At 41.2% G+C, this 14,131-nt stretch overlaps 1 protein-coding gene across 1 annotated transcript; it reads right to left on the minus strand.

The window, feature by feature from the left end:
* Positions 1 to 1,478: 1,478 nt before the first annotated feature.
* Positions 1,479 to 5,391, minus strand: en1b (engrailed homeobox 1b). The gene is made up of 2 exons (XM_082525106.1): positions 4,387 to 5,391; positions 1,479 to 2,306 (listed from the first exon to the last, which is right to left on the minus strand). Exons 1-2 carry the CDS (start codon positions 4,919 to 4,921, stop codon positions 1,987 to 1,989), a joined length of 855 nt encoding a protein of 284 aa, XP_082381232.1. The 5' UTR covers positions 4,922 to 5,391; the 3' UTR covers positions 1,479 to 1,986.
* Between the last annotated feature and the right edge of the window lie 8,740 nt (positions 5,392 to 14,131).

Below are 14,131 nucleotides of genomic sequence, written 5' to 3' on the forward strand. Positions count from 1 at the left end.
AATGTATTTTGCAACTTCTACGGTCACTTTTTGTAATTTAAACCTTTCTCTTTATAATCGAATTCGTTTTTTTTCTCGACATGCGCAGTTATGTCTGCTGGTCGCTTTGAGGGATAAAAGGCAAACAAATAAAGATTTTTAAGGTAAAATCGTTCATTAAAATCTATAACCTGCCTTTAAAGTTCACGATCGTCGTTATTGAAATCCATTATTAACACGTGATGCTGCGCGGTTATTAAATCTGTGCTCTATAGGCAGAGCCGAACGCAAACGCACTTGAAATAATTAAAGCTCCTGAAACGCGAAGGCCGTGAACGCCTCTGCAGGCTCGTTAGCTCTTAATTAAATAATCTCTTGTAAGCGCCGGAACAAACAGAAGCAGCGCTCAACGAGCTCACAAACGTCCTCCGGATGCCAGTCTTTTTTCTTTATTTCAATCCCCCCCCCCCCCCCCCCAAAAAAAACAAAAACAAAACAAAACAAAAAAACAAAAACAATAAAGTCAAAGAGGAGAGCTTTCCTCTTCTTTGTTTATATGCGCCACAATCAAGTGTGTTAAATGTGTGATATAATCCAGGTCGAGATAAATCGGCGGGGATACTAAAAGGCTCAGGTGCCTGTTTTTAGCAACGAGGGGATGCTGTGAGGATTCTCACTGGACTCTATCGCTGACATAAACTCCAAATATTACAGTTAGAATTACCGTGAAGTGATATAACTGAAAGTGAGCACAAATAAAAAAAATATTCACGTTTTCTTAATAATTGGAGGAAAAATTCAAGGTGGCAAAAAAAGAAGGCAGACTGTTCAGCGTAGACTAGTCTGATACTAATACTTCAAGAGTCACAGTTTCTCCTTTTGATTTGGGTGAAATTAAATGGATTTCTATAAGTTTTTCTGCTGCTGACCTTGGAGTGCGACACACACACACACACACGCCATGACACAGAGTTCACAGCCAGGCTCAGTCTAACCTGAACCTGAGGTCAAGTCAGGCCGCGCAGGACGGAGAGACAGAGCGCTTCTCCCCAAACCGCGAGTTCACGTTTTAGTATTAACTCCAGCGTGCGCGTTCACGCTCCAGCGTGTCCGGAGAAAGTTGAGCAGAGGCGTGAAAACCTATAAATGCCCAGAATAGTTTTAATAGGTGAAATGGTATCCATCAAGGAGGCGCTGAAACAGGACCTGCTGTGCGATATATTTCTGTGTGTGTCTCAGTTTGATTTGAAAGCTCCGGAAAAGACTTCACATAATCCGCTGTTTTATAGACAGGCGGAATTTAACAAGACCGGTAATTACACTTTCCTCCTTTAAACACGTTATGTGCCACGATTATATGTCCGTGTGGGCGTTAATATGTTGGGGAGTCCAGGCAATGTAGTTCAAGTGAAATAATATTAATAATAATAATATTACCCAGAATTCCCGTAAATTCACCATATTGTAAGGAATCATTGTGACATGCTGACAGCTTATCATAGATTTAAATATGTTTTATTCTCAAATATGGCAACAAAACGCTTTTATTTCTTTCTCTTTTTTTATCCGTGGAAATGTATGTAAGAAATAATAATTTAACCCATTAACTACTGCTCTCTCCCTCTTTTTTTAATTTCAGACTACATGTGAACATATTAAAATCTTTGGCTTGTTTGGCTTGACTGATGTGTTGAAGGGAAAATATGGCGCAAATATGGGGAAAAGGGGGGTGGGGGCAAGGAGACCACAAGAACCTATAGATCCTAAAAAACAGTGAGAACAGACAGAGAGGAGAGAAAAAAGGACCGGCGTGAAGAGACGAGCCTGAAATTAAATATACCGTATACAACATGATAACTGTGTGGCTATATAAACTTTAATAACGAGCGTTCATTTATATAACTATGTCCATATACTGTTACCATAAACAGAAATCTGTGTTTTTAAATAGCGTCCCCCACTTCTCCTTCTTCTCCCAGTTCGTTATGTCCAAAAGAGTCCGGCCGCTCATTCGCTCTCCTCCTTCTCCTCCTGCACGGTGGTCGTTGAATGGTTGTAAAGTCCTTGAGCCATGAGCTGCAGGGCCAGGCCGTTCTTGTAACCGCTGGCCTTTTTAATCTTGGCCCTCTTATTCTGGAACCAGATTTTAATTTGGGACTCGTTCAGGTTGAGTTCCTGGGCCAGAGACTGTCTCCGCTGCTCCGTTATGTAGCGGTTGGCCTGGAACTCGGTTTTGAGTCTCTGCAGCTGCTCGGCCGTGAACGCCGTCCTGGGCCGCTTGTCCTCCTTGCCGCTCTTTTTCTTCTTCAGTTTCCGTGTCCTTGGGCCTGGTGTGGAAACAACAATGGGAAACAAAGATTTATTCTAAGGCTGGACACAGTCTGACACCGAGCACCACTTTTTTTCTCTTCTATTTTAAAGGAAAGAAAAACGTGAAAGCGTCTCTCTGTGAGCGATGATAGCGCCTTATTATCTGCTCGGTATGCCCGAATGTAGGTCACAAGTCTGTGCGGGAATGATGTGGGCAGGTTAGCCTGTGCTGGGGATGACTTCTATCAAAATAATGTTTTGATGTCACAGTAAAAAAAAAACAGCACAGAGAATGAGCGGAACTGTTAAAGCTGGACGCTGTGCAAACACAACTTGTTTTAAATCAGAGCAAACAAATATAAGCCTTTGGTGGAGGAAGTGGAGGGGGATTGTGGGAGAATCTCACGATTGATTATTCATTACTATTTGACATGCTGAAGGTCTGCCTCACAGGTGAGTGTGGGACGTGGGAGACAAAGTAGCCAATCAGAAGAGAGCAGCAGCAACCCAAACAACAACAACAACAACAAGAAAAAAAGCTCCAGTGCAAATGATGAGACTTGTTAAAAGCCTTATGAGCCTTGTCCTATCGCTCACACGTGGAAGTGTTACACTGGAGGTGCAGAGATAGATATCCTCCCTGCACACTCCACAGCTCCACAAGCTGCAGCACAGCTAATGGGACCTCATCCGGGGCTGCTTGATCAGTTATGACTGCAGCAGCGCGGTATTTTCACTTCAAGGACCCGATCGAATAAAGCTGAAGCAGCAAAAAAGAAAAAAAAAAAGCACGGGAATTTGGTCACGTAGCTGAATATATGAGTGCGCATTGATCCGCTGATTAACTGTGTACTGCGCACATTTAATCCAGTGGGACAAAGGAAGCGCTGTCGCTGTGAAACAGGGCAGGCTGGGGAGCTTCGGGTCTAATATTAGATTTCATAAAAAAAAAAATAACAATAAGTCGCAGAAGGACTTCTTCCTTTACCCTGACACATAACCACCACCATTAAAGCCAATAAAACCTTCCGCACCATCACATAGGCCGGCCTAGAAGCTATGAGGCGCGCGCGCGCGCGCGCGCGCACACACACACACACACTGTTTCAAAGATACATCAGCATCCTGTATGTTTAAACTGCTAAACATTAAACGGGCCTAAAAAGTCATTGCATGACATATGCAAACACTCGAACCTTCAAACTCATCTCTAAATCGATGCATCTTCTGCATCAGCTCAGAGGGGAGAAAGCGGATAAAAGTGAAAAGAAAAGAATTGCTTTCAGAAAAATAAAAGCAGCAGTGGTGGAGGTTAGAAAACAGATCCATGCCTCTTTTTTAAGTATTATTATTTTTAGGCTAAAATTCGGGAGCAAAAACAGAGAAAAACGTTCCAGCTTTAGTTCTGTCAGACTAAATAAATGAATCTAAAATAACCGGCAAAAACACGTTAGCCCGTGAAAGACCAGACAACAATACATTTGATTTTTTTAATAACCGTGTGGACTTGTAATTGGGTTTAATAAGGTATGAATCCTCGGCACTGTTGTTGGCTTGTTTTACATTACTTTGGTCTTTTCCGCACAAGGGAGGAAACATTAATATTAACAGAAAAACCAAATACGTTCCATATATTTTTATGTAGTTTGCCTTATTTAGAGTTTTTAAAAAGTTTTTTTTTTTAAAATACATAAAAAATAAATCTGCTCGTGACACTGCCTGGGGCCCACATCAGCTTTAGCCCCAATGTGCTTCAACTTCACTCTGAATTAATTTACTTAATTCTTCACTTTGACTTTTGTCACCTTGTGCTTCCGTTACACTCTCCATTATAAACTGCTAACCACTTTTACTTCAGCGACTTCTTTTCAGCACTTTACCCCCCCGACAGTTCTTATTTTCGAAATCAAATCCCTTTGTTTTGATTGGCTGGAGCACCTCGGTAAACTATTTAAACACTCACGTGCCAATTTTAAATTCCCTCTTTTTCTTCACGCTGGCACCTGGAAGAAATGTATTTGACACAGCGGAGAGAAACACAAGTCATCCCACTCCAGCACCCCACTCGATATCATTCGGGGACTACTAGCGCCTTACCAGATGAGGGCCGGTCCGAGTACCGCGTACAGTACACCCAAGCGGGCCACAACATCGGCTGGCTTTCTTTTGCCATGGGCGGAGAGCCTCCATTGCTGCCGCTCATGACCATAATTGACGAGGGGCTGTCTGCGTATCTACCAGTCCCGTTGCTCGTCGATTCGCACTGCTTCGACGAGTTCTGCTTGGAAGAGGGGGAAGAGGACGTGGACGACGACGAGGAAGGCGACGACGAGCTGCTGTCGCTGCTGCAGTTGGAGTCCAGGCACAGGCTGCCGGTGTGTAGCGGCCTCGCGCCCAGCGGGTTCACGTTTTCCCGACCCGACGTCTGGCTCCGGTCGCGGTAGTTCGGCTCTTTTCTGCAGCCGAAGTCCGGCCGGAGGATGTTGTCTATGAAAAAGTTCGTGGTTCTGTGGGCTTGCTGGGCTGCCTGGTGGGGTAAAATCATAGCAGGGGATGGCAGGTTCGGCGACAGGGACATGCTCTCCTCCTCGGTTGTGTCCCGGCCGCTGTTGGGCTCCTTCTGCTCTTCCATAGCTGGTGACCGTGAAAAACGTCGGCCTCTCCACGCCAAACTCCACTTGTTGCTCACTCTCCCGTCCCCTTCGGTATCCAATTCAGACAGACAGCATGTAAAAAAGCCTTTTTAAACTAGAATAAACACCTGCGTTCGTTAACAATATCACCTAAAGCATGTCCTCTCCTAACAGTGTTCCGAGACCTGGCATAGCGAACAGCTCCACGTTACAGCCAGTGTCCCTGCCGCTCCTCGGTGCAGCATAATATCTGTGTATTCGCTCTTCCCAAACTCTCCTAAAACCGTTATCTCCCCCCCGTGTGTGTGTGTGTTTTCTCCCTTTCTCTTACACCCAGCCGGAAGCACGTGTGCGCGTACACATAAAGCAACCGGCCAATCAGGACGGAAGATCGTCCCTGTCACAATTGACGCTGTCCAATTAGAGCTGTGGCTGTGCTGCGGGCGAGCACGCGCACGCAGCACGCGCTTATTAGTTGGATCGATTCGGGAGAAGCGCACGTGCACAGACGTAATACACAGCAAAACAAAAACAAGCGCGGAGACAGCCACCATTAAAAACACTGCTCAGAAGGGCGAAAGGGTTTTATTCCACATCGCTACATGCTCTTTAAGCACATTTTAGTTTTACAAACTATTTGAATTCAAACGCACTTTATAAAAATGATGAAGGAATAATAAAAATAAACAAATGACAAGAATAATTTTAGAAAAATAGGACTACTAGCATTAATGTTTTAGCTAAAATGTAAGACCTTCTATTTGGTGAATTTTGCAGCGTAAATACTGTTAACCGTCCAAGTGTAAATTACATTATATCACGTGAACTGACATCAGCTATGTAAAACATATTTCATTTTAAGTGGAGTGTTTTAAGTATATGTATATTTAAAAAAATATTTTTATGTGTCTTCATAATATTAGATAAAATATAAACAAAAACATTTTGTGCGCTAAACAGCTCCTCCGTAAAGTGCATAAAATGCACATTGTGGATCACAGCATTCGTTTCTACAATCTCATCAGATGATTTACCCTTGTTCTTTCCTTCTCATTTATTTTTTTCTTTTCTCTAACAGTGAAATACAACGAGGATGCTGTAAATGAGAACACGTCAAAGCTTGGATTGTTAAAACCACCAACAGCATCTGTACAGCGTTACTTTACCCTAATCACAATTTACGTCCCTTTAATATTTTAATGAGCTATTACAGAGCCACGAATTTGACATGAACAAACCCAAAATTCCGAAAAAGTGACCCAGTAGTTATTTAAAAAAGCACAAAAATCAAAGTTGAACAGTAGTAGTCTGTACAGTGTGTGTCCACATAAAGAAAGAGAACTGTATAGTTTCCTTCCTTCCTCTAAGTAGCTAAGACTTTGACTTAAAGTATGATTTTTTGTGTTTTTTTTCCACAGCGACACGAAAAACCAACATGTTTGCGTTTCCCTGTGATATTTCAGTTCACAGGAGGCCACTCGTGAAAGGGTATAGGGGAGGCTGGAAAACAGGAGTGTGTCCCGATAATAGGTGGCTGCTGTTTTTTTTTTTTTCCTTTTTTGTGAAGATCTTCAGAAATTGCCTCCAAGCTCTAATTGGCGATTTGAATTAATAATAATATTAATAATGATAATGGCAACAGCGTGAAAGTGGGGGACGTGTTGATGGTTAACACGGCCGCGGTGAAATCTTCATCCGCACGGGGGTCGGAGTTAAGGATGAAGGAGGGGGTGTGGAGGAGGGTGTGGGGGACACCATGGCTACTTAATTAAATTCCAATTAGGACAGTATCAATATGGCGTTTAGCCGCAGCGCCATTGTGGCTAAATGAGCACTCAGTCCTGCTCTTATCTGGCGCCGCAAAGAGAGGGGCTGCTCGAGAGGAGCTGCAAAAGATAATTTATAGCTTTTAATTAGTCTTCATTCCGCCCGATGTGCCCGGTGTTCATCACCGGGAGCGGGGGGCCGGAGAAAACCCCGAGTCAAAGCCGCTGTCAGCGCTCCCTGGCAGGGCCCTTAATCAAAGTGAAGCAGGGCCCGCGCTACAAGCCACGTAATTTCCAAGGTGCTGATAAAGCTTGTTGAATAATAGCGGGGGCCCTCGGAGACACCATTTACAGAAATGACTTTATTGACGGCTTAACGTTGGTAATTCATTTTACCTTTCATGTATTGGGAGCCGGATTTGTCGCCGTAATAGGATGATAAATGCACTGACGGATCGCAGCCCCGGTTTTATTGAGTAGCCTATATACTCCAGGAGCCTCACTGGTACACACACGCACACACACACACACACAGTCAGCCCTGATGAGCTGATGTAAAAGTGTGTGTGTGTGGACTGCACCTGGACTAAAGCAGGTTTCTCCGTTGTTTTAAGCAGCACATTGTTTCTTTCCTATCTGCAAGGTTCGGTGAAACGAGAAAGCCTCGCGAGAAGCAAAAGCAGAAAATCTTACATTTATTTCTTTAAAAAATAAAAATAAAAATCCTGCTTCACTTTCTCCACGTCCTCACTCTTAAACGTCACTGGCTTCATCTGTGTTTGCTATAAAACCAACAGTCTGGGCATTCATTCAAACACTACGCTTGATTGATTTTTCTTTTTCACACAGAATTGCTATATATAGAGTTGTATTTTGAAAGTTCATAAAGATGTATAATAAAAACCGCTTGGATTAAAAACAAACATACTTTTTTTATATTTTGTTTCAAAGTTTAAGAAATAGACCCGTTATTAACCTTTCAAATATGTGAACAAATGATTAGTTAAGCATTTGTTCCACATCCTCAAAATACTGCATTTATAATTTCCACACCAGCTAAAATGAAACACTGATGTATTTTTTGTTGCTTTATTTTATTATATTCCCCGATTGAACCATGTGTTTGGATGCGGTTTGTCCTCAAATCGTCAAGGATATTACAAATGTTTCCAAATGACAGCATAATTGTGATGCTCGGCGGAAAGTTGTGAGGTTTTGGATGGGCTGTGTCTTGGTGCTGCAGGTGTTTGTGTCTGCTGCCATCTAGTGGAGGATAACAGGAAGCGCAGTAAATGATTCTCTCCAAAATTATGTTGGGTTTTTTTGTGTGCATGCTCATTAAGGTGAAGTAAGGGAATAAGCCAGTATCACCAAATGTTGTTGTTCCTGAGTGAGAGAGAGTGAGAGTTCAGCTAAAGCTGGTATAAGCAGCAGCTGTAATCAGTTGGCTCCACCAGAGATTAATTCCCGGTGAGCATCGACTTAAATGCAACTGTTTTTAAGCTGAACAAATATGTATGAAATCCGGTGCTGAATGCAAATAAAGGCGACTCTTAACGTTAACCACTGCGGGAAGTCCCGGGCTTACATCCTCATTTATGTTCCCTTTACAAGTTAAAAGCGACCACGTTACTTTGGCGCCATCTACTGACCACACTGCGTAAATAGTTTTTTCTTCTTGCTGCTCCCTTTAGGTGTCGTCACAGTGGATCGTCAGCCTCCCTCTCCTCTTCTGCCCTTCCTCCTGTGTCACACCATCCTCTGCATGTCCTCCTACACCCGCAAATCCCTTCTGTGGACTTCCTCTTTTCCTCCTGCCTGGCAGCTCCATCTTCAACATCTTTGTCCATTTACATGCCCAGACCATCTCAGCACTGCTTCTCTAACTTTATCACTACAGTTCAACCTGAGCTGTCCGTCTGTCCACCCTGGTCACTCAAAAAGAACACCTTGAATCTTCAGAGTGAAATACTTTTTATTAAATTCTCATTACATTTATTATTACCTTTGAAAAGTTCAGTTACTTTACAAACCGAGATTTAATGTCACAAACAGGTGGTGCTTACCCCTCAGTTAATGTGTTACAACAACACATTTACTTGCTCAGGCTACAATAACTTTGCACACTTTGCACATCATGTTCTTAGGTAGCTGGTATTTATTTCAGAATGTGTATTTATATTAATATTTAGATAATGATGTATATTTTTTATAGACTGTAAATACCATATAGTCCATATTCTATTCCTGTCACCAAGATAAATTTCTAATTTGTGCACAAACTTGGCAATAAACGTCATTCTGATTCTAAAATTTTGTATCCATGAGTGAAGTAATGTTATGAATCCATTAAATCCTGGTTTACATCCACCAAGATCTTTCTTCAAGGTCACCTTAACGATTTATTCATTGAAAACTGACACAAAACCTTAAAACTTAGAAATTGTGATACCTAAAAGTGTAGTGTTTATCATCAGCATATGAAAAGTTACTGTTTAAGGATTTAAAATATCACGTCACAATTTGACTTCTACTTCTAGGTCAGCAGATTGAGCTGAAGGTCAAAGTGATAATAATGCAACATAAAGCTATTTAAAACGATGCTTGCTGCCATTGTTTGCAGTGAAAACATATAGGTGAATATATTATAACTTTCAGGTTATTGTATTATGACTTTGTTTGTACATTACAGCAGCAGGTTATAAAATGATTTTTTCACACTGTGCATTGATGTAGAAAGCAACTTTCAAGTAACCAATGAATGGCAGTCAGTGCAAAACATTCATCCATGCAGCTCCTCTCACTGTTTGTTGGAAATCTTAAAGGGGAACAGTCATGCTTGTCCTTGTTGCTCAATTAAGTTTCACATAATGAAGTCAGACTAGCCTGGTAGGATGGCCTGCTTTGGCAAGTCAGAGGAACTCTCATGTATACCGTTTTATATATAAGGCAATACTTGGATTGCTGCCTTCCTATATATGTTCCCTGCTTGCAATGAAACATGCTGGTTGTTATTGTCTTTGTCTGCAAGGTTACTTGTTGGTTCCTGTTCCATTTGCCCGAACTGAATTTGGTAAAAGCGCTTTTGTCCATTTAGCACCCTTGACTTGGAAAAAACTGCAGAACGACTGAAAAATGACAGAATTAATTTCATTAAGTGCTTTTAAACCTAAACTAAGAATCCTTGAGGCCAAGTCCATAACATGCAACTGTGTCAATTAGATTGATTGTCATTTCAAATCGCACCAAGAGGCAAAAGGTACAGTGAAAACAATAATGGCCCAAGAATAGATCCCTGTGGCACACCCCAAAGCAGAGGGGCCACAGGGGATAAAGCCGACCCCAACTTAACACAAAAGGTCCTCTTTAAGAGATAGGACTTTAACCACAAAAGTGCCCAACCAGAAATTCCCACACAGTGCTGTGTCAAATGCAGCGGTCATGTCCAACAAGACCAGAACTCCATATTTACCATGGTCTGTCGCTATCAGAATGTCATTCATAACTTTTACGAGGGCTGTCTCCGTACTGTGAAATGGCTTAAAGCCGGACTGAAAGATTTCTGACAAATTAGAGTCACTCAAGTAGTCCATCAACTGAGTATAAACAATCCTTTCCAGAATCTTACTAAGAAAGGGAAGCTTAGAGATGGGTCTGAAATTTGATATGACTGAACTGTCTAAGCCTGGTTTCTTAAGTAAAGAAAGAAAGACTAATATTAATAATGTTCAGAATGTGTGGTCCGATGGTAGGAAATACCTTTTTAAGAAAACGGGGAGGAACAACGTCATTTGGAGAGCCTCATGGTTTAGCATTCAACACAAGTTTCTCTAAATCAGATACAGAAACTAATCCATCTGAGGTGGACAACTCAGGAGGATAAGAAATAAGTTGGTCAAACAATATGGAAAACCGCTCGGCGGTATCTGAGCCAAAAGCACGATAACATCGAGCAGGTACAGCCCGCTTAACAACAGGAGGAATCAGAGGAAAAGGTAGCTTTAAAAGAGTTTAAAAAGAGTTTAAACTTATAATTTCAGACTGAGTACAAGCTGAGGTGATGGACTGAGACCCAGTGTAAGATAATTACAGCTCATTTCAAGCACTCAGTAATGCAAAGAGACTCTAGAACGGATAAAAAGGCTCCCTATTACGTGGTAGAAATAGAACATGACACCGTGAACACAATAGAATACATTGTAATGGAATTAAAAAAGACAACCCCCCCCCCCCAAAAAAAACTGGACAAACACTAAAGAAATAAAGACAAAAGGAAAGCAAAAAAACAAACAATGATTCCATTTCAGCAACTGGAAGAAAAATGTAGATACTACTCTGTTTGTCCACCAGATGTCAGAATAAAACAGCTGAAATTATTCCAGTGAGGAGGAACCCAAACAGACAGCAAAAACACTGCATTAACCACTAAAGACCAGAGGCCTGCTGCAAGGTTGATGGTTTTTCTTACTGTTACTATCACTCATCTTTCATAAAGGTCATCAAAGCCAGAAAAACCAACAGCAAAGACGTATTTCCTGGATAAAAAGACCAAATAAAAATGTCCTTCTGTAGAACGTTGTGAACTGAAGCACTGAGGCTGTAAAACCACACAGCAAAACCCACCACCACTGCAAAAAACTCATAATTAAAATAATGTTGTTCACAACAAGGAGTCTTTAAATGCAAATGTCTAATGAACAGTGGACCCAAAATGAGTATCCCACCTGTTTCCTGCTTTTTTGGCTGTTTGACATCTCCTAACATCGTTGTGTCAAAGCGCCACGCATTTGTGCTGAGGAGACACAAACCTTAACGAGACATCGCAAACAAGGACAAGTTTTCAACTTTGCGGCACTCAGTCCCGTCTACTTTCTGCCACACACACAACTCCCTTCAAATATTGAAATGCCACCAATGTACAGGGGACATGTTTGCATACTAAACGGTGATTATCATTCACCGAGTGAGTGTCCGTCTCTCTCTGTGTCTCCACGAGGTCCGGACTTTCTCCACTAATAATACATGAAGGGTTCCTCTCCCTCATCCATTAATCAGGAGGGAGGCTGAGGTAACGCAGGGCTGATCTTTGGCCTTCGCACACACACGCACACACACACACTTCACCCGCCATTAATAATTGAAGGGATATTAATGCAGATAAATAATTAAGCTTTGGGGGATCTCTGCAGAGTTCTAATGAGAGGTGGGCGACAGATTGCTCCTCAGTCTTATTACATCTTACGGAGAAGTTTGTGAAAGCTTAAGGTGATGATAAATGGGGGCCATTTAGTAATTGGCAAATTAAATCAATGCAGGCACTCCGTGGAGCTCCATGCATTCTCTTTCTGGAAGAAGAAATGTCTTCTTTTACGTCTGTGTGCTGAATTTGACCTCTTTTTTGGGCATGTTGGTTGTTTGGTGACCTCTAGGAGGCTTAAATTAATAGTTATTTATGGAATACTTCAACATATATTTAGATAAGAAATTTAGTTTAAACGTTTGTGGTCCCCTGATGATGACTCCTGATTACCTCAGTTCAGCCCATAGAGCCAAATAATCAGGCTGTAGGTACCCACGTAGCCTCTGTAATGAGTTTCTATTCATACACAATAATTTTAACTGCTTTAAAAGTAGAAGTTGCTATAAAAGACAACGATGTGGTGCTATAAACATAAATAGGTAAGGGAGTCCCAGATGAAGGTTCAACACAGGCCTTCTGCTCAGCCTTTCATGATTTACATGAAAATTTCTGTTGCAAATTTTGCTCACGTAGAATGAATACAGAAAAGTTTTATATATTTTCCAAATTAAATAATTTAAATAATATTATAATTTTAATATTATTAATAATAATAATTTTACCTACTTAAAAAAAGAAGTTGGTAGACTAGATTTGCATTACCAAACATGTTATACTTAGCTGCTACATTTAGCTTGCAAATGTTGGTTAGAAGACCAGAGGCTGTGAAACTTCACGTTTAACTCTCAGCATGTACTTCATTGTATAATGAGCTTTCTGTACGCCATATAGCTATCAATATTTATGTCAAGTTGCCTTTTAAATTTCATAAACCAAAGACTTTAACAAAGCTAAAAACAAGCTAGCAATTTTAGAGCCTTGGCACTGGCAGCGGTCTCCTCCTTTGCAGATCTCACTACTAGCTTTGTGAAGCTGTACTTAGCTCGCAAGTGGTTCTTAAAAAGTGACATAGAGCTTTGTGGAAGCAGACAGGCACTTACTGTCACCCCAGGACAAGATAACTCACAGTGTAAAGGCCATCCTCTATGCCATCGTGCTAGCTGACATGACTGACACAGCGGCAGGATTGAATACATTCCACTGGTCGGTGTGTGTGTGCCAATGAGTTGAAGCAAATGTGCCAGGAATACAGTAACATTCAGCTATAATGGGCTGCGTATTCTAAAAACGAACACGTTTGTAACTGTGAACCAAATGAGAAACTTCTACAGATGTCATCACAACTTGTCTACTTGGGTTGCTCTCCACTTTATGATGTGATTTTCCTTTTTATGCTTTTTTTATTCCATTTTTTGTAAAGTTACAGAGAAAAAAATATAATCAACTCGTGGAATGACATACAGCCACCACATCAAGCAGCTCAGGCAGCTTTTTACACATGATTGAATGGGGTTTTGGTGTATGCATGTATATGTGTGTGTCCTCATCAGCCATGCTGCCTGGAGCCAATCTAACCTTTCAGTCAACTCTCAGAGGATCATCCCTCTCATCTGGCATCTTTCGGCCTGTCATTGTCATCAGCCAGCAGAAAGATAAAACCTATAGTCCTTATTGGCTTTGTTACAAAAAGAGGCGCCTGCTTCAGTGACTTATTTCATTGTAACCTTTTCTCCCATATATTCAGGAATGACAGCCCGCGTGACACAGGATTCCAAAATCTTCCGCAGAGACACTGTGATAAATTAATAATATCTCAGATAAGTCCTGATCAGATGTGAAAGCTGACAGATGACGACCATTTTGCATAGCTTGACTAATAAAAAAGAAAATATGATGCAGTTCACTGTGGTGAATTTAAACTAGACTGCTTTTTTATGACCAGAATTCAGTGTTTAAAGGTCAAGGTGCCTGTGACCTCACAAGAAAACACGTCTTTGGTCGTTACTCAACAAGAAGCACTCAGCGAGTGCAAACCTCTGCCGAGGCAGCTCAATCTCTGTATTAACTTTTAAAGAAAGTTTTTGTTTTCTTTGTTACCATTTCAATACACTTGACATAATTTTGAGTACAGTTATTGTTATTTGTTATTTATGTGGATACAGTACATGTGTAGCATTCATTCCATTGTGTAGTAAAATTGGTTTAAATGTTTAGTTATAAATATGAAGTGCAAAACGTTTTTGATTACAAAATAATAACTCTGGAACATGTATTCAAATTGTAACCTGTTACTGTAATGTACC

This window comes from Aulonocara stuartgranti, assembly GCF_965226115.1.
Source record: "Aulonocara stuartgranti genome assembly, chromosome: 23".
Lineage (NCBI taxonomy): Eukaryota > Metazoa > Chordata > Actinopteri > Cichliformes > Cichlidae > Aulonocara > Aulonocara stuartgranti.

What these genes read in the sequence shown, in the direction of transcription:
- en1b (XM_082525106.1), bottom strand. Translation starts at nt 4,921, where the DNA reads ATGGAAGAGCAGAAGGAGCCCAACAGCGGCCGGGACACAACCGAGGAG. An exon ending in CTCGGACCGGCCCTCATCTG is followed by an intron (nt 2,307 to 4,386) that starts GTAAGGCGCTAG and finishes TTTCCACACCAG; the next exon opens with GCCCAAGGACACGGAAACTG.